Source organism: Bison bison, unplaced genomic scaffold (genome assembly GCF_000754665.1).
Source record: "Bison bison bison isolate TAMUID 2011002044 unplaced genomic scaffold, Bison_UMD1.0 scf7180017864053, whole genome shotgun sequence".
Taxonomy (NCBI): Eukaryota; Metazoa; Chordata; class Mammalia; order Artiodactyla; family Bovidae; genus Bison; species Bison bison.
Window position 1 is genome coordinate 5,695,297 of NW_011494625.1, and position 21,599 is coordinate 5,716,895.

The 21,599-nt window shown below is 39.9% G+C and overlaps 1 protein-coding gene across 3 annotated transcripts in view; it reads left to right on the plus strand.

Moving 5' to 3' along the window:
* Nucleotides 1-21,599, plus strand: part of HIVEP1 (human immunodeficiency virus type I enhancer binding protein 1) — a 137,981-nt gene that overhangs the window by 64,606 nt on the left and 51,776 nt on the right. For all 3 annotated transcript variants that reach the window (XM_010835877.1, XM_010835878.1, XM_010835879.1), the window contains exon 3: nucleotides 16,477-16,530. In XM_010835877.1, coding sequence (XP_010834179.1) covers nucleotides 16,477-16,530 — 54 coding nt within the window. The remainder of the gene's footprint in view (nucleotides 1-16,476; nucleotides 16,531-21,599) is intronic.

Here is a 21,599-nt window from a genome sequence, read left to right on the forward strand (position 1 = left end):
GGAGGCCCCAGTGGGGATCAGGAAAGGCTTTGAGAGCACACGACGCTTAAGCTCAAACACGAAAGAGGAGGAGTTGCCAGCTTGGGCAGAACAGCCTTTTAAATGATATGGAATAGTAATATAGTGTAGCATTAAGTTCACATTCGGGAGGCCACATACCTGGGTTGAAAGCCGGCAGACAGGTTTCTCTGTGTTAGTGCTGCGTTTGCTTCCAGGAGCCATGGTTTGCTTCTCTGTTGAGTGGAGGTCATGGGCGGCTCCTCCCTCCTGGGTGGGTTTTGGGGGAGGGTTGAGTGAGTGGGTCCACATCGAGTCCTCAGAACAGTGTCTGCACAGGCAAGCACTTATGTTTTAGCTGTTACTGGTAGATTTCTCCCCAGTAGGGTCAGACGGAGGGTGAGGGCATCTCAGACAGGTGTGAGGGAAGCCCCGGCAGGTGGTTCTCAAAAGGAACCCCAAGAGTTTGAAGCCACACTGGGGGCGGGAGAGCTGCAGGTGGGCACCCCCAAAGGCAGTGCCGCCCCTCCTCTCAGAGGAAGGTTTCCAGGAGGACGGATTCTAATGATGGCTCAGGACAGGTAACTTGTGGTTCCTCCACCCAGTTTTTAAAAAATGCATGCGTGTGTTAATTCTATTTTGCTGGTTTGTTTAACATATATTTTAGGGAGTTTAAGAAATAGTTCATGGTATCCTGGGTACCCTCGTGTGCTACAATATTATTGAAAAGAACTTTGAATCACACTGAAAGAGCTTGAATTTTTCTCAAGTCCAATTATATTCCAGTGCAAATTACAGCTTTCACTGTAATTTGCCTGACTTGGCCTGTATGACACAGCCTCTGAAACAAATGCCTACAGTTGATACACAACCACAGCTATTTTTGGCTTGACTAGATCAGATCCATACATATGAGGTTACAAGCCTAATTACTGTTATTTTTGGCCAGAGTCCTTGACAGTGTGGGAGGTGGCCAAGTACTTCCTTTGCTGAAAAAAATGACATTTGTTCATTGTTTCAATTGTGATGATTGTTTAAAGTATATGGGGTCTTTTTTTTTAATGATTGTTTTTAAAGATGCAGACTAGGAATTTTATATGTTGTAAAGTTTATCATACATAAAAGTTTGTTCATAACCACTTAACTGTTCTAAGGGTCCAATGCTGTATCATTATTGTTCATGAACTGTTATTACTAGATAATGGTGAAGACAAATAGAGGACATATTCATGTTTACATCTAATGGTGTGGTGGTTACATTTCAAACAAAGTAATAGATACATACACACTCTATATTGTGCAAACAGACATTCATTATACACATGCTCCTGCACATGTATACAGATTATACGAACTGTTATTTGACTATTTAGGCTAATGGACTCAAACAGTAATGTGAATGGTTCCCAAAGAATTTATTTTCCTAAAATATAATTTAACATAATGTAATCAGAAGATTTAATGATGCATTTTCTAAGTTAGTCCTTTTTGGAAGTCTCCTTTTAGGGACTTTGGTGCTTCCTTTGTAGCTCAAATGGTAAAGAATCTGCCTGCAAGGCAGGAGACCCCAGTTCAGTCCCTGGGTCAGGAAGATCCCCTGGAGAAGAGAATAGCTACTCACTCCACTTCCCTGGTGGCTTAGATGGTAAAAAACCCACCTGCAGTGAAGGAGACCTAGGTTCGATCTCTCAGTCAGGAAGATCCCCTGGAGAAGAATGGAAACCCACTCAAGTATTCTTGGCTGGGAAATCCCATGGACAGAGGAGCCTGGTGGGCTACAATCCATGTGGTTGCAAAGAGTAGGACGTGATTGAGTGACTTAATACTTTCACTACACTTGATGGACCTTGTCTCTCTGCATGTCTTGGCCGGTAATAAAAAGCTATGGTTGACCATTAGTACTGTGGCCCACACCTGTGACAGCTATACATTTCAGCACTTCTTTTCTTTACATTTTGTATTTGTAATGAACCAAGTCACTAATCTTAGCATTAGAATATTAGTAACTGGAAATGGTTATACGCTATGTATTTTCTTCTACTGCTATTTTCCTCTGAGAAACCATGAAAAGTTTGGGAACTTTTCTTCTAGGCCATTTATTAACTTATAGAACAGAATGCCGGAGAAGGCAATGGCACCCCACTCCAGTACTCTTGCCTGGAAAATCCCATGGGCGGAGGAGCCTGGTGGGCTACAGTCCATGGGGTCGCTAAGAGTCAGGCATGACTGAGCGACTTCACTTTCACTTTTCACTTTCATGCATTGGAGAAGGAAATGGCAACCCACTCCAGTGTTCTTGCCTGGAGAATCCCAGGGACAGGGGAGCCTGGTGGGCTGCCATCTATGGGGTCGCACAGAGTCGGACACGACTGAAGTGACTTAGCAGCAGCAGCAGCAGAACAGAATGCATAATAAGGTTTGTTTATAAGATGTAGTTAATTTAAACTTTTGGGGTTTTTTTTTTAGGTTTGTTTCTCTTGTTACCAAATTTTAATTCTTCCCTGATACCGTATAGAATGGTAGGACTTAACGACATTTACCTGATAAAGGTGTCAAGACTATTTGCTGGGTGTCCAGCAGGGTATGGGGACTCAGTGATTAGCACCTGCCTGGCCCCTGTCCTCGTGGGCCCCACCTGGCGGTAAGGAATCAGACCTTACGCAAGAACTGCTCGCAGTAGAATGAGGTGCCTGCTGTGACAGGGACAGGGTCACATGCTGTTAGTACTTCGCAGGGGCCCCTGGGTTTTGATGAGCGACAAAACGAGAGGGCATTTTAGTTTATTTTGACTGTGATTCCCACCATGAAGATCCCATCTGTGGTTGGTGACTAAACCTGTTAGACTTTGTTTTCACTTTACTTCATTCCCCTCTACCACCTACATAGAATTTTTCATAGCTTTTTACCTCTGATTCTTGCTGGTTGGGGAATTACCCTTTGGGAGAAATGCAAATAGGACTATTTTAGGTTGAAAAAACAGGCTTCTTAACTGACCTGAATATTTCTGACCAATCCGTTGAATTAGATAAATTAAAATGTAAAGAATGGTGGGCCTGGGACTTCCCTGGTGGTCTGGGGGTTAAGATGCCATGCTTCTGCTGCGTGGGACCTGGGTCCCATCCCTGGTCAGAGCACTAGCACCCTGTAAGCTTTGAGTATTTATTTTTTGCAGCCAAAAAATAAAAAATCCAAAAGAATAGTGGATTGTAATATTTATAAGATATTATTGCTGCTGATGATGTTCAGTCGTTCAGTTGTGTCCGACTCTTTACAACCCCATGCACTGTAACCCACCAGGCTCCTCTGTCCATGGAATTCTCCAGGCAAGAATACTGGAGTGGGTTGCCATGTGCTTCTTCAGGGGATCTTCTGGACCCAGGGGTCTAACCTGTATCTTTTGAATCTCCTGCATTGGCAGGCAGATTCTTTACTGCTGCACCACCCGGAGTGATTAGTAAATGTTAAAATAACCCCAATTTGGAAGGAGCAAACAGGTATCAAATAGTTTGAAAGAATGGAATAATACTGAGTTGAAGTGAGAATATTGAAAAAAAGAATCCACAAGTATGCCTGTATATTCATATGTGTACATTCAGATACGTGTGTATATATGTACACACATAAGTAGTATATGTATTTTTTAAACATATAAGTAAATAAGCACATATAATTTTAGAGAATTGAGAAATTCGAGTTTTATTTTTGATTTGACTACCCATATTTATACATATATACATATATTTTTATACATATATTTATATTTCAATGAATAATACATCTTCAATGTAAGTAATAAACTTAATTTAAAAAGTTAAGTAGCACAGAAACAGATACAATTTAAAAAATGAGCATTTCCCCGTTTTCCTGCCCTTGCTTTTTATCTCTTACTCAGAGGTAACCACCTATATTAATTTCCCATTACTTATTCCACAAAAGTTTATGCAGAAATTACAGCATAATTTAAAAAATATGCACACATGTCCACAAAAAAATCGAATTCCATAATATCTACTGATCTGAACCACTAATATTAAATTTAGGATTCTCATACTAACTCCATAAAGTCATTGGTCAAATTGCCAGGGTTATAAGTATAAATCGAAAGCAAAATCCATCCTAATTGAAAACCATCTACTCATGAACTGGTGAAGTTTGGCTCCACTCAAACCTCTTGTTTGGACCCATCATATTACTGATTTTTCATTTTTTCACTGATAATAGTTTTATTTATAGAATTATATACAGAATGCATTTGAAATAGTATGAGAACAAAATGCTTCCAATGATCTCTTGTAACCAAACATGATAAAACACAAACCTGCTGCTGCTAAGTCGCTTCAGTCGTGTCCGACTCTGTGCGACCCCATAGACGGCAGCCCACCAGGCTCCCCCATCCCTGGGATTCTCTAGGCAAGAACACTGAAGTGGGTTGCCATTTCCTTCTCCAACGCATAAGCGTGAAAAGTGAAAGTGAAGTCACTCAGTCGTGTCCAACTCTCAGTAACCCCATGCACTGTAGCCCACCAGGCTCCTCCGCCCATGGGATTTTCCAGGCAAGAGTACGGGAGTGGGGTGCCATCGCCTTCTCCGAAACACAAACCAGAATCTATTAAAATAAACAAGAAGTCTAGACTCTTAATTCTGAATCTGTATGTCCAGCCTTGACCTGACAACCGTGTTCTATTTGGCTTCTCTGGAAGCTGCTTTCCTGGAATGAGCCCCTGTCCCTTCGGTCTCAGGTTACAGATTCATTATCATGTTTGCAGAAGGACTTCTCACCCCTCATAGACCAGTTCAAGGTTCTCTCTTCATTTGTTCATATAGTCAGTGATTGAATGATCCCTGAATGTTCATAAAACGCTCACTGTCGTGTGTGTGTACTGTGCCAAGTGTGAATAGCTGTGACAGCAGGTCGTTTGCTTCTGGGTCACGTAGATTAGTACCATCTTTGGTTCAACCATCAAAACCTTAACTTCCCACATTAGTTTAGACTCTTGCTTCCTTACTTGATATGCTTGCTTTTACCACCTACTCCTCTCACTCTGCATAATTGCCTTCTGCCATGTAATACCTGGGCGGCTCAGACCATAAAAATCTGCCTGCAGTGCAGGAGACCCATGTTTGATCCCTGGATGGGGAGGATCCCCTGGAGAAGGGCATGGCTACTCACTCCAGTATTCTTGCCTGGAGAATCCCATGGACAGAGGAGCCTGGTGGGCTACAGTCCATGGGGTCACAAACAGTCAGACGCGACTGAGCGACTAACACATGTAACTCCTACTCATGGCATCCCTGTATACTTAGCCCTACTTTGTAATAGCTTTCCTCATGCTCTCTTCTCAGAGAAGCCTTCTCACTTCCCCTGGAATTTACATCAGCTCTCACATTTTGACAGTATTTAATAGGCTGAACTAATTAGTAATTTATTTAGAAAGAACTTGAAGAAGAAAAAGTGCTTTCAGTTTTTCAGAAGATATTCAGAGCTGATAATTTCCTTGCTATTTGTAATGTATGCTAGAAAATAGATTGGGAGGAAAGTCATCTATTTCAGTTCTGTGTTTTTTAAAAAATACACACATCCATTTTTATATATTGATACAAGTAGATGTATACTATATAGGTTGTTCTGCTCCTTGGGTTTTATATATATATATGTTTTTTTTTTTTTTTTTAAACGTTGTGTTTTAGAAACCTTTACAGTCTTAAAGTTCTTACCCTCCGTTTGCCCAACTGAAAGGAATTAAGAACACTGGTGATCACATTTCTAGAAATGATGATTTATTTTTTTTATCGTCCTTTCCAGCTTTGGTGTGTACAAACCTGACTCCTCGTGGTAACTCAGAAGTTACTGAATTTCCTATTGGCTCCAGTTATTTCTGAGTCCGTGACCTCACTTGAGGGCTTACTGTGTGCTCGGCTTTTGGATACCTAGCTTCATTTACTTCCCACTTCCATATCATTTCTTGCCTATGATTATTATTTGAACCAACGATATGTGAGGAGTACTTTGGTAATTCGGTCTTTTAACATTTTATTTTCAGACTGAGTTCCTTCTTTTGTTTCTTTTTTATACTTTTGATGATGTGAGTTTAAAAATTATTACAAATAGAGTAGTGTAATAAACCTCTGTTTAGCTACCACCCAGCTTTAGTAATTCACCCCTGGACAGCCAGTCTGGTTTCCTTACCTCCTCTGGGCTCTTCCCCACCTATGTGTGTTTTAGGACCTTAGATACATCATTTTGTTAATAGGTTTTTGTTATATAAGCTCCAAAAGACAAATAATTTTTTTAACATAATCACTGTACATTTATGAAACCAAAGAAAAATAATTCCTTAATAGATCAATTATCCTATCAGTGTTTAAATTACCAGTTCTCTGCAGTCATAATTTTTTAAACATTTTATTAGAATCAGGGAAAATAAGGTCCACATATTCTGTAGTTTGATGCGTCTTTCATTTTTTTTTTTTAATCTATAGGCACCATTCCCAATTCTCTTTCTCTTTCTTTGCAAATCGTTTACCAAAGAAACTAGACTTTTTGTCCTGTAAAATTTTTCATTATTGGTTTGTTTTTAAAGGTTCAAATATATAAGTAGATTTCTTTAAAAATTGTTTTAACGGGTGCCTCTTAAGTCTTCAGATATTTTTACGTATCATCAGATTATATTTAAACATGCATTTATTGGCCAACATTACTCCATTTATAGCTTTCTTTATGGCTTTCAAATCTATATTTGTAGATTTGAAATACAGAATGTCCTTTGAAATAAAAAGTCACAAGAAAAAATAAGACAGAATAGATAAAATTACTTTAAAGACAGCTATGAGAGGTGCCCATAACTGTGCATTAGATAACAAATGCACTGTGTCTGCTCCATTTGCAGTAGGAGCTCAAGGAATAATGTGGATTTCTACATCCATGGATCCCTAGTTGCGTTCATCAATGCTTTATTTGTCCTTAAAATTGGTCAGTTCTTCCACTCCCATCAATAACTTTGTGTAACTTTTACCAGTCTCTAAGACCCCTTAAGACCTCTAAGCTTCCCTGGTGGCTCAGATGGTAAAGCGTCTGCCTGCAATGTGGGAGACCCAGGTTCGATCCCTGGGTTGGGAAGATCCCCTGGAGAAAGAAAAGTACCCACTCCAGTATTCTTGCCTGGAAAATCCCATGGACGGAGGAGCCTGGTAGGCTACGGTCCCTGGGACTGCAGAGTCGGACAGGACTCAGCGACGTCGCTTTTAGATTCACTTTCCAGACACATAATCACTAAACTCCGTTTTCTTTCTAGGCAGCCAGATGTTATCTCAATACAATTGTGAAGTCTGGATATGAACTCCCTCCAACTTCCTTCTCATCAGCAGACTTTTCACATGACCCACCCTTCTCTTGTGCTTCCCTCTGACCTCAGAGCATCGCCCTGGGTGTTTCCCTATTCAAAATCAACCCGCGGCCTAGACTCCGGGCTGCCCTCCACTTTCTTCAGAGCCTTGCCCTCCGTATCCCAACTCTTGCCTGTGTCTCTCCTCTCTTTGTGTTGGTTCCTTCCCTTGGGTCTGTGGCAACCCACTCCAGTGTTTTTGCTGGGAGATCCCAGGGACAGAGGCGCCTGGAGGGCTACAATCCATGGGGTCGCAAAGAGTCAGATATGACAGCGTGTAAACAACAGCAGTGGCCTGGGTCTGTAAACACCCTTGAAAAACACGTCAAACCAAACAACCTTCCTTTGCGCTGTATTTCTCTCCGGACCTCAAGTTCACTGTCTTCTTCTTTGCTGAGTGCTTTGAAAGACAGTTCTGTTCTATTTTGTCCCATCACTTTCTCAGCCCTCTGCCCGCCAGCCTCTCTTTCCACTTCAAGGCTTCAGGAAGCGTTACTGGGACCTCCAACTGCTCAATCCAGGAGAAGCTTTTTCCATCTTCCTCAGTTGCATCATCTTCTCATTTGTCAATGAAATACTGTTCTCTTGACCTTCTGTGGCCAAATTGTTTCTGATTCTCCTAATTTCTTCAGCTTTTTTTTTTTTTTTGGCCTTTTTCTTGGGTTTTTCTTCCTCTACCTCTCACCCCACCAGTGATCTTTAACTGGAGGGTAGGTGGCCCATTAAAACATTTGGCAAAGCTTTAAAAATTTATACAGTCTGGGACACCATTCCTATAGTTTCTGATTCAGTAAGTCTTCGTAGAAGCCTATAATATAGTAGTTCTATGATAATAGTCTGTTGTCTGAAGGTGCCACAGTTTACTAAACCATTTCTCAAGTATTCAACATGTATTTATTGAGTATCTACTATATTCTAGGTATCATTGATTATTTATTAATAAATAAATTTTTTCCTTTGTGGAAACTACAGTGATACTTTGTTCCAGTCCTTTCATTGTCTTAGTCTAGAATCAGTACTTGAATCAGCATATGAAAATGCAGAGATTGGTCTCAAAGATCTTGATGCTTATGGCCAAATTACTTCATAGAATAGTTATATTTTTGCTCCCACCTACTCCGTGGTATGGTTTTAGCAACCAGTTACATAAGAAGGTGGCTCTCAAATCGCGTGTCTTTAGACTTGCTGTCTCAGGTTTACGTTACAAACTGCGATGAGTTCCTGACTCTTGTTTTCTGCGTCTTTGCCTCCGCAGCCTCCTTGTCCTCCCCTCTCTGAGCTCCCTCCTCCTCCAGACAGGAATTCTCATTTGCTTCTCTGCTTGCACAGCATTGGTATTATTTCTTCCATGAAGGTGCTTCAGGACCATTCTTCCTTTTTTGCAAGACGGTCGCCTTCGCATGCTTCTGAGCTCCCCGTGGACTTAGTCACACAGTCACCGCATGGAGAGGGGTTGCTTGTTTACTTCTCCAAGTTCCTTCATGCAGGGTTGTTCATCTTTGTGTATCCTTAGTGCTAGCCCACAGGAGTTAATAAATATATTCTGAACCAAATGAACCATTCAGCGTATTAATGTTTTTATGTTTTAGAAATTATCCCGGAGTCTTTCATATGATCTGGAAATTTGGAATTTAGAACCTATTTACAGATGACTTTTTTTTTCTTTAAATAATTTAAATCACATTTTTAGGGGCTTCCCAGGTGGTACTAGTGGTAAAGAACCCGCCTGCCAACACAGGAGACAAAAGTGATGTGGGTTCGATCCCTGGGTCGGGAAGATCTCCTGGAGGAGGGCATGGCAACCTATTCCAGTACTCTTACTTGGGGAATCCCATGGACAGAAGAGCCTGGCAGGCTATGGTCCATGAAAGTGAAAGCGAAGTCACTTAGCTGTGTCCAACTCTTTGCTACCCCATGGACTGTAGCCTACCAGGCTCCTCCCTCTGTGGGATTTTCCAGGCAAGAGTACTGGAGTGGGTTGCCATTTCCTTCTCCAGAGGATCTTCCAGACCTAGGGATTGAACCCACGTCTCCGGCATTGCAGGCAGACGCTTTACTGTCTGAGCCCCCACGGAAGCAATGGTCCACAGGGTCGGTTCATGAAGAGTTGGACATCACTGAAGCAACTTAGCATGCGTGCGTGTATTAGGGTTTTTAGTGTTTATTAAATTTAGATAATATTTTATATTGAAATGTTTATTATAGGTAGTTTGTTAATTGAAGAAAATAGAAATAGCATTAAAACTATTAATGTACTACCCTCAGATAATCATTATATTTGAGCCTCTTTACAGAAATTGTGTATGTGTGTATATACAGACATCTGCATGACACAGTGTGTTTTTACTTTATATACTTCGAGCGTTTTTGCCTTTCAATAAGTATTTCAAAAGTATTTTAAATGGCTGCCCGACATTCCATTCTATGGAAATATCACAGTTCTTTAGTCCCTTATAGTTTTACATGTAAAATTGTCCCCAAGTAATTGTTAACATAAATGCTGTAGTAAATACTGCAATAGTGATTCATTTATTGAACAAATACGTTTTGAGGGTCTACTGGTCTAAGCACCTATGTGCTCTGTTGAATAAGAAATCGCTTTAATGAAAAAAGCAAGTGCGTACACAGGGTCTCAGAATATCCCATGGTAAACGATGCCTAGGGGCTGAGAACTCTGTGCTGGGGGCACAGACCAGGACCTGAGGAGCAGGTCAGGGAAGGCTTCTGAAAAGAAGTGATCACAGGTTATTGGCTAGTCTCTCTGTTTCGGGATGTGTATCAGAATACCACTTGGTTAATATGATGACGTGTAACCTGTTTTATTTATCATTGATGTTTTTTTGTTTTGCTTTTTGTTCACACTAAAGATAAATATTTTAATCAAGTACGTTTTGAACATTATTTAAATTACCTTCCGCCTCACACCCATCCTGTATCCTATTACAGATGATAATAACATGTTTTCTAATATTGGATAATGGGCTTCCCTGGTGGCTCAGCAGTAAAGAATCTACCTACAATGCAGGAGACATGGGTAGGGAAGATCCCCAGGGGAGGGAAATGGCAGCCCACTCCAATATTCTTGTCTGGGAAATCCCATGGACAGAGGAGCCTGTTGAGCTCTAGTCCAAGGGGTCTCAAGAGTCAGACATGACTTAGGGACTACATCACCACCACCAATCCTGAGATATCTTTGCAGACTTACTTTACACCCTCATTGGGTATGGCTTTCTAATCTTGGAATGTATGTCTGGGTGTGGATTGTTAAATCTATATTCCTTTGGGAGATTTTTAAGTAGTGTTGATTTTTCTGCTCCTTTGGTCACATTTTGATAGCAGGGTTGTAGCAGCTTTTAAAAATTATTTAGAACACCTTTTGTGTTAGCTTGTGCTCTGGGACAGTTTAGGAGAAATGTTTATTCTTCAGAATTGGTAAGAATCTGATAAGACCATCTTGGCCTTTAACCTTAAAAAAGTAATTCTGTGTTATTCCCTGGTTACTTTCTCAGTCTTCTCTAGTTATTCTAGTTGAGTTTCTCTTTCTGGACAAGCTGAGTAATTTTACATTTTTCTAGAACTTGTTAATCACAGTCTTCACATTCATTAGGGCAGAGTTGACTGTCTTGCTCTTTTTTTTTTTTTTCCCGCTTATTTCAGGCCGTATTTTTCAGGTTGAAATATTACTAGTCTAGACTATCATTTTTTGGCAGATCTGGAAATATGAAAGGTATAATTTACAGGTTAAAATGTGTTACCTACAAAGCTAGGCTTACTTAGCTGATTTAGTAGTGAGCACCAGGACCGTCATTTAGAAGAGCACGTATATGTGGTTATGGGTGTTGGGCGCACTTTTCATATTACATCATGGTCATATATTTAGTCTTATTGAAATAGCTCGAGCAGTTCCCAGTGAGAATAGGGAGCTGGTGCTGACGTGTGATGACGGGACGTGGGAGTTAGGCTTATTCAGTAGTAAAAATAGTGCAATCACATACGGTGATCTTTTTTCAATCAGATGGTCTCCCTCTCCGTAAACAGAGGTGCCTTTTACAGTTCCTTAGGATCTGCCTCATAAAAATCTACTATTAGTGTTTCCATTTGGCTGCGTGAAGGAGGGGACCCCCTGAGCGTCAGAGCAGAGGTTACGGGTGCCTGTCAGAACAGCAGGCAAGGAGGAGGTGCTGCTGGAATTGGGGTGATCATTTAACTCCTCGCTAGGTCAGAAGGCGTGAGGAACAGCTGGTTCACGTGCCCTTTCAGGGCACTGATGCAGTTTCTGCAATGCAGAAATCATCTTTAAGCTTAAGGAAGATAAAGCTCCAGGTTCTTACGTGGAACCACCGAAGGCCAGTGCTCAGTTTGTGGGCGCCTGTTCCTTTTTCCCTTTTCCAGAATGCACCCGTGCTTTCCCCCGTCACTTGGCAGGTTACTGTCAGCACTTCTACCGTGGGCAAATCACTCAGTCCCCCTTACTGTCGTAACTGCTAACACTCATGAGACAACAGAGCAGTGAAGAAACGGATCCTCCCCACAGCAGCGGTGGCTCTGTGGGGGGTGTTAAAGCAGGTTTTCCTCCAGGAGCTGATATCCCGAGGCGATAGGGTGGGGGCCTGCGGGTGGAAGAGTCTTGGGGACCCGAGGGCACCTACACAGAGGTGTGGCTGCTGCCGCAGACGAGGGAGTGGGTCCACGGAGAACTTTGTTCGCTGAGCCAGGGAATTGGGCTTTATATTTACCATCAAGTTGGTATTAAAATGATTGTTGAAAGGGTATTGAAATGCAGAGCCATATTTTTTTTACACTTTATATTTCTAGTTCCTCCTTGTGTACCTGCCACCAGGTAGACAGTCAATGCAATAAAAACAGACAACTGTTGTTGAACCAAGTCCTAGCAGTTTGGTGGGTTGGTCCCCAAAACTGACGTCCTGGATCCTCGTGCTCTTGAGGAGGGGTGCTGCGACTCTGAGATAGTGCAGGAGACCCCCTCCCTTTCATTGGAGGGTGAAAATGGTCAGAGAGTGGGCTACTGCTGCTAAGTCACTTCAGTCGTGTCTGACTCTGTGCGACCCGAGACGGCACCCACCAGGCTCCCCCGTCCCTGGGATTCTCCAGGCAAGAACACTGGAGTGGGTTGCCATTTCCTTCTTCAGTGCATGAAAGTGAGAAGTGAAACTGAAGTCACTCAGTTGTGTCTGACTCCTAGCGACCCCATGGACTGCAGCCCACCAGGCCCCTCTGTCCATGGGCTTTGCCAGGCAAGAATACTGGAGTGGGTTGCCATTGCCTTCAAATCCTTATTTGAGGATTGTTTTATTTTTATAAATGATTTGTTTTTAATGATCCCATCTTCTTCCCAGAACCCCAAAAGAACGGTGGTTTCCTAAGGGCTCCAGGAATTTTTTTCTTTTTTTTGGCTCAGTGGTTTCAGATTATGTTTCACAAATAGATCTTTTTTTTTTTCCCTTTATTTACAGTTATTTACCTGTGGTGAAAATAAAATAGTTTTGCATTGTTTTCTTACACAAACAAAAGCTTTAAAATATACAAGGCATTAAACAAACTTGTTTATAGCCTGTACTGTTAACAAATAGTTTCTCTGCTTTACCAGAGAAGACAAACTATCAAAAGGAGCACATTTTTAATAGTTGCAGAACCAGACTTTAACCTACGCTGTCAGCAGTCTCTCCCCAAGCCTGTCACTCTTTCGGCCACGGGTTCTTCTAGATCTTAGGGACAATTATGGATCCATTCGTGTATTACCAGAACCTTTTCCAGGTGACAACTCCAAGCATATTTAGTAAAAGTTGAATTAATTACAATTACATCTTAATTTAAATACAGGAAGAACTCATTACAGTAAGAATGTGTTACTTATTTTAGATTTAACAGCATGGTGTTGGAGAAGGCAATGGCACCCCACTCCAGTACTCTTGCCTAGAAAATCCCATGGACGGAGGAGCCTGGTGGGCTACAGTCCATGGGATCTCTAACAGTCGGATACGACTGAGTGACTTCACTTTGACTTTTCACTTTCATGCATTGGAGAAGGAAATGGCAACCCACTCCAGTGTTCTTGCCTGGAGAATCCCAGGGTTGGGGAAGCCTGGTGGGCTGCCGTCTCTGGGGTCGCACAGAGTTGGACACGACTGAAGCGACTTAGCAGCAGCAGCAGCAGCAACAACATGGTGTGAATGTCCATTTTGCACATATATCTGTTTTTATTTTGAAGCAGCTGAGAAACTACTATTTATTTCTGAATGTGTAGTTTTTATGAAATTATGAGCTCGGATAACAGTGACCTTGGGGAGGGCATGATGGAAGGCGTCTAAGAACCTGAGATCCTGTTCTAAACAACACGTACCCCCCTGCTCATCAAGGCTTATGACGAGAGGTGTCCTGGCTGGGAGGCGCAGCCCTTGGCTGAGAACTATTTTCTGTCTGTGGGTTCAAGCCATGGGTTTGCTGTCCAGCATGGGGCTGTGAACCAATGCGTCTGGGCAAGGCAGCATTTTTTCATTTTTAATAGGAAAGGACAGAAATTAGTGTATGGGTAAGTTGGTTTCTGAATTATGTATACATGTAATATATATACACACACATGTGTAATTGGTTGGAATGTAAAAATACATTCCTTACTCTGGGTCATAGTGAAAAAAATGATAAATGTTGCTTTTAAACACTAGTAAATTGCCTTATCTGGACCAATTAAGAGCATATAATAAATGAGTACTTTCTCTGTAGCTTTGGAGAGTGTCTTTAAAACATCATATTTTACCAGGAGAATCATAAAACAGAGATTAAATATAAACAGGACTTTTTCTAAAAAGTGAGGCAAGAGCTCATAATGACTGTTATAAACTCTGTCATTGAAGACTGTAATTACCTATTGAATTAGAGTTCCAGGTAAAGGCATTTAAGTAAATGCCTATACCTAACACAGTAGATACCCCAATTCTACTGATGTAAATTGAAGTCATTTTTGCAAGAATTTGTCATGTACAAATAGAAGGTGGCCAAACTTCAATATACTAAACAGAAACTGTTCTTTAAATATGTGTTAAATCATGAGCTTTTGCTGCCTGGAGCCCCAGTTAATCCTATTAATAAAGAGTTGTTTTATTATATAATACCAAATTATGTATGCACAAACTCTTACACATAGTCATTACTGCCATGAATATATATCAATACAATATATACATACATATTATTTATGGTTCTTAAGTTTAGACAAACTGCTGACATGGAAATAATAGTGCTTTTCATTTTTATGTTTCTCAAAGACTGTGTATTTAATACTTATTTACATTTTTAATATCTCCAATGTACTCTCCAATATACTCAGTATTATTTATTTTTGAAAAAGTGGGCCTTGTGCTTTTGTCATGTATATTAATATAAATTTCAGGCATACATTTGGAATTCTTTTGGAGTAAAAGTACTGCTAAATACAGAATCTACACTCTGCATTTATTAAGGGCTTTTTTTTCCCATTACTGTTTCATTTTACTCATCATTTCATGAGAAATAACTAAAAGCTTGCAAATGAGGGAAAAACTGGTATTTTTTCCAAAGACTGTCTCTTCTCCCCTCAACTCTTACTCTGGATCTGCTAATTAGCAGGGAGCAAATAGGACGTTGCTGTGGGGATGAAGATGTACTTGTGATAAACCGTGGCTTGTTTCCTTCATTCTCATGCTCCCCGTCTGCCTTGATAAGGCAGGCTGGATGGATCAATACGCAATTGAAAGAAGTTTGCTCAGTGAATGGAAGGTTCTTTGAGTTTCTGGCTTTTCCGGCAAGGCTGATGGGGGAAGAGGCAGGTTGCACCAGAGACGGAAGGGCCTGTGGAGGGGAGGATGCCATCTTCCGTGGCCAACGATGGTGTTTAGTATCGGTGACCATTTTGGGAGCTGATAGTGGATACTGGGAGGTATGAATGGCTGACATACCAATATTTTGAAAGCATTTAAACTGTACTCCAGTGGACTAGCTGAAATGTTACATCATTATGGTTACGGTATCCATTTCAGTACAGAATAGTACCTAGGAATTGTGTTAACTTTTGCCGTTATAGTCAGTATTTAGACCACTGTATTAAACTTAGAATTGGTTTCTGTCAATCATCAAATATGTATATCCTTATAAAAATATAAATTAATTGTTACCAACGTAGAACATGCGCTTCCTTACCAAATCCAGTTGTGCTCAAAGCTCAGATGGGAGAGCTGCAGCTCTGGAAGGCAGCCGCCCCAACTCTTTGTTAGTTATTGCTTCTTTCAGAACTGTGCTCATCTAAAAATGATGATTGCAGAAATGCTGTATATTTGTTGCTGTTTTTTAGTTGCTCAGTCGTGTCTGACCCTTTTGTGACCCCATGGACTATAACCTGCCAGGCTCCTCTGTCCATGGGATTCTCTAGGCAGGATGACTAGAGTGGGTTGCCATGCCCTCCTCCAGGGGATCTTCCCAACCCTGGGATCGAACCCGGGTCTCCTGCATTGCAGGTGGATTCTTTCCTGCAGAGCCACCAGGGAGGACCTTAGTTTTTATTTAGAACCTCTTCAGTATTCCACCCTCACACTTCATGGGTGGTTATTCTGTAACCAACTGTTGGCAAAAGTATCATGTTGCTGCTTTTCAGCCCCTCATTTATTGTTCATCCTTTTATTTCTTCCACATTTGACTTAGGTCTTAGGCCGTCTATGAACTCAGCTTAGACTTATTTCTAAGCCAGTCGGCATTTGTTGAAACTCATCAGTGAAATTTGTATGTCTTTGTTAAAAAAAAAAGAATTATTTTTATGTGTTTTGAATAGGCAGCTAAACATTTTAAAATTATGATTCAGTATTTAAAACGCACTAATTATTTGCATTGTGAAAACAATTGGAAGTAGCCCTTGTGACTAAGACTTAATTAAAATTATAATTTTAAAAGGACTATTATTTAACAGCTTACACGTATTTGTTTCATAAATAATTCATTCAACAAATATTTATTACTATGTGTCAGTTACCACTTATAAGTAATATATTTGTTTTGCTGTCTTCTTATTTGTGTATGATGAATTAATTTATACTTTTTTTGTTTTTCTTAGACAAAATTGAAGAAGCACAAAAAGAACTAAATGGGGCAGAAGTGTCAAAAAAAGGTAAGTTAAAATCAACCCCAGTATAGGCTTTATTCTTGCAGAGATTCCTGTATAAATACCTTATTATTGCTGCCTTTCTAAATGAATCAATGTAAGATTGATACCTAAAAGTTGATGGCCTTTGCTTTATGAAATGTTTTAAGTGCATAGCATGTTCTGTGACCGTTTCCCAGATGTTAACTGTTTTGCTGCGGGGAGTATGACAGCTTGTTGCAGATCTTCTGAAAGTCCTATTTGGGAGACTGTCACATAGCTATAAATAGGGCCACGATAATGCGTACTGGTGGCTGTGTTCACGTATATGCGTGCTTATGTGTGCTCGAGTGGCGGAGAATTTTTTTTTTTTTTTTTGATGTGACAAAAGCCTAAGACAACCAAATAACCCAAGTGCTAGTCAGTGTAGGGATAGTTGCCCCAGTTGTAGTACCTTCATATTTTGGGATGTTATGCAGCTTTTTAAAAAAACGTTAGTTATTTCAGTTGACTGTGATGATTTGTTGCAGTGGTGAGAGAAGGGGCAGAGGAAGTTGATTAACTTTTATTTATCTGGATCTTTGTTCTTTACTTAGTTTTCATGGGTAAATTTTGTGTAAGGAATAAAAAGCTTACAAGCAAAAAGTGGTTTTCATCACAGAAAGCGTACTGATTATTTTCTAAGCTAATCTGAAAAAAGACATTTGATGTAGAACAGTCTGTGGAATGGGAGGAAGACAGGAAGGTGGATAGAGTTCGAACATGCTCTAATGTTAATGGGTAAAACTGATGAAAAGGATGTAAGATTCTCTTTATGGCATTTAGATTTCATGATTTATTTTTGCTTTGTCCTTGTTCTATCTTCTTATTACTGCAGGATATTTTGGCAGAAAAATTCAGCCATGTAGGATTCCAATGGAAAGTCTTGTTCTTTTTTTAATCTAAGTAGATTCCTAACTGGGCTTTCCCTGTGGCTCAGTGGTAAAGACTCTGTCTTCGATGCAGGAGACGCAGGAGACTCTGGTTCGATCCCTGGGTCGGGAAGATCCCCTGGAGGAGGGCATGGCAACCCACTCCAGTACTCTTGCCTGGAGAATCCCATGGACAGGAACCCTGACAGTCCATGGGGTCGCAAAGAGTCAGCGACTCGGCAGCAGCAGCGGTTCCTAAGTGGATGCCTTTGGTGGAAATAATTTCAGGTTGTCCACGGTCTCCATCCCTTGGCCCAGCCTGTGCAGCCTCCAGGGCTGTTTGGGGCTGGTCTGAGCAGTTCCACTGTGATGTGCAGACATCTTAAAAGTATTTCCCCTCTTTATCTGTTCCCCTCACCACTTTCCATGGATTTCTGGAAAGCCCATACCAAACACGACCCTTCAGTGGCACTCTTGCCAAAACACAATCTAAGAAGAGTTGAGAAGTCACCACAGCCAGGCCATCCCTTGGAAAGGTTGGCTGAAGATCCCTTCCGCACACTGCTGAAATCCTAAAGCACTTGAGACATTCAGGCTGTAAGAACCTAAGAGTTTAAACTTTGTCATGGTCAGTCTTTTCCATGTCTAGTAATGGTTTAGAGCTGCTTCAGTTAGCAATATAAATGTGTTCTTGTCTTACTTTTCCTTCTTTCCTACCCCTGTGGCCAAGAGCTTTAAAAACAGTGAACCAAGTGTCTGATAGGAGAGAGGAAATGGAACAGAGGTTCTAGAAAAAGAAATGGGATAATGAGGTTGAAGTAATCCAGGGCTGCATTTGGCAGGCTACATTTATTTAAGACCCAGGATGAATACCAAGCAAGCATTGTTCTGTGCAGCTCACTGCCAGTGTTACTACTCAGCTTTCATTTTTACATATGCATTCTGGGCAAATTAAAAATAAAGTAGTTTTGCTCCAAAATATAATTGAGGAATAATATCAGTTTGTCTTTAACAACACGAGATAAACTTTTCGAGTAACAAAGGTCCTTGAGATTTCTCAGATCTTTGCTTGTTGAACTGTCTTGTTTGATGAAAGGAAATCCTTTTCTTCTTTTGTAGAATATACTTTAGAAATTTGGAGTTATTTATTGTTTTTATTGATTTATGGGTCATCTAGAGTAGATTGTTTTTTCACTACTTTCCCCAACTTTTGGTGATTTCCCCCTGAAAGTTTAACTTTTTCTACATCTGCCTTTTTTTCTTTAATTGCTACTTTGTTCTAAGGCTTTGTGTCAATTGAAGATGGCTATAGTCCTTAACCCATTGGAGGTTCTTTCTCTCTCTTCTTTTTCTTACCAGTAGGACAAGTAACTAATTTATCTTCAGAAGCATTTAGCATACTGGTAGGCTCTTAAAGAAAACAAACCTTGCTTATTGGTATATTTTAAAAAGATATCTTTCCTGTTTTCTAATATTTTAATGAAAGATTAATCTGTGTAGTACAATATGATGACAGAGAAACTGACTTTGTTCATTATATACCAATAGAATAAAGAAGTGCACTAAATTATGGTAGCATATTTCTTTTATTCTTTCCCTCTGTTTATGAATGAAAATCAGATGGCTTGAATTTTATTTATTTTGGTTTTAACCAATTTGGGGATAAATATAAAAAGCAGCATTCATCAATTCTCTATAATGTCCTTATTTTCATCCTTATAGTGCTATATACTTGGTTTTAATATCCATTGTGCTTGACACTATTTCTAAAATCATTGTGTGAGATTTAAATAAAATAAATAGTGAATGTCACAGATGTAATGATGAATATGCATAAAGTGAACTGGGAAGAAATAAATTATCAGTTAATTAGGAGAGCTTTTATGTGCTGTTTCATGAATAAACTTTGATTTTAATACTTTGTTTTAAATTTTTATCACACAATATTTGACCCATAAAATAATCCTTGTAAGTATATGTAATATATATCATCACATATATATGCAGTGTCATATATTATTGTATATATATTTTATATGTGTGTGTAATATTATATATTGTCACATATGTTTAATACATAGTACTTATATTAGTAGGTCCCCTGGTGGCTCAGACGGTAAAGTGTCTGTCTATCAATGTGGGAGACCTGGGTTTGATCCCTGGGTCGGGAAGATTCCCTGGAGAAGGAAATGGCAACCCACTCCAGTACTCTTGCCTAGAAAATCCCATGGACGGAGGAGCCTGGTGCAGGCTACTGTCCATGGAGTCGCAAAGAGTTGGGCACGACTGAGCGATGTAAGTATATGTAATATGTATCATCACATGTATATGCAGTGTCATATATTACTGTGCATATGTTTTATATATGTGTGTAATATTATGTATTATCACATATGTTTAATGCATAGTACTTATACTAGTATATATAATGTATATTATTATAACATCATGACAATAGCATGGTAATCTTTGATTCTAATAGCCAATTTAAGAACTGGCACATTGCTAATATGTACTTTTGTATCAACCTATATACTAGTCTCCATTTCATCCCAATATTTGCTTGGTAGAAAGTCTTAACTTTGTGTCATCATCTGCATTTCCTCTTTGAAAAAATGTCTATTAACTTATTTTGCCTCATTTTTTAATTAGGTTGTTTGGGGTTTTTTATTTGATGTTGAGTTATATGAGCTCATATATAGCTCATATGCTGTTGAGTTATATGAGCTGTTTATATATGTTGGTTAGTCCCTCATAGGTCACATCATTTGCATATATTTTTTCCCATTCAATAGGTTGTCTTTTCATTTTGCTGATGGTTTACTTTGCTGTGCAAAAGCTTTCAAGTTTAATTGGGTCCCATTTGCTTATTTTTACTTTTATTTCCTTTACTTTAGGAGACAGATACAAAAAAATCATTGCTCTGGTTTATATCACAAAGTGTTAAGCCTATGTTTTCCTCTAAGAGTTTTGTAGTATCCAGTCTTACATTTAGGTTTTTAATCCATTTGGAGTTTATTTTTGTGTATAGTATTAGGGAATGTTTTAATTTCACTTTTACATGTAGCTGTCAAGTTTTCTCAGCACCACTTATTGAAGAAACTTTTTTCCCCAGTGTATATTCTTGCCTCCTTTGTCAGAGATTAATTGTCAATGTATTTAATAAAATTACTCCAGCTTTCTTTTTTTTTTTTTTTGATTTTTTCTTTTTTTTTTTTTGGATTTTTTATTTATTTTATTTTATTTTTTGACTTTACAATATTGTATTGGTTTTGCCATAATTACTCCAGCTTTCTTTTTTTCTCTTCAATCAGGTATTTTTCTTATAATTTATCCATTTTGTTAGACATTTAAGTATATTGGCAAAAAGTCATTCATAGTATTCTTTCTCTCATTGCTGTGGGATCTGTAGTTGTGTCTCCATTTTCTCACTGTTCACTTATGCCTTTTCTCTCTGTGTTGATTAGTCTTGCCAAAGGCTTCTCTGTTCCACTCCCCTTTTACTGTAACTTCTCAGTTTCTTGATATCATCTTGTATAATACTTTCCTGTTTCATTACATTTTGCTCTGCATTATCTTTTCTTCTTCTTTGGGCTTACTCTGTTATCCGGTTTCTTAAGTTGGTCAGTTCAGTTCAGTTCAATTCAGTCGCTCAGTCGTGTCCGACTCTTTGCATCCCCATGGACTGCAGAATGCCAGGCCTCCCTGTCCATCACCATCTCCCGGAGGTCACGCAAACTCATGTCCACCGAGTCGGTGATGCCATCCAGCCATCTCATCCTCTGCCATCCCCTTCTCCTCCTGCCCCCAATCCCTCCCAGCATCAGGGTCTTTTCCAATGAGTCAACTCTTCGCATGAGGTGGCCAAAGTACTGGAGTTTCAGCTCTAGCATCAGTCCTTCCAAACAACACCCAGGACTGATCTCCTTTAGAATGGACTGCTTGGATCTCCTTGCAGTCCAAGGGACTCTCAAGAGTCTTCTCCAACACCACAGTTCAAAAGCATCAATTCTTCGGCGCTCAGCTTTCTTCACAGTCCAACTCGCACATCCATAATGACTACTGGAAAAACCATAGCCTTGACTAGACGGACCTTTGTTGGCAAAGTAATGTCTCTGCTTTTGAATATGCTATCTAGGTTGGTCATAACTTTCCTTCCAAGGAGTAAGCGTCTTTTAATTTCAT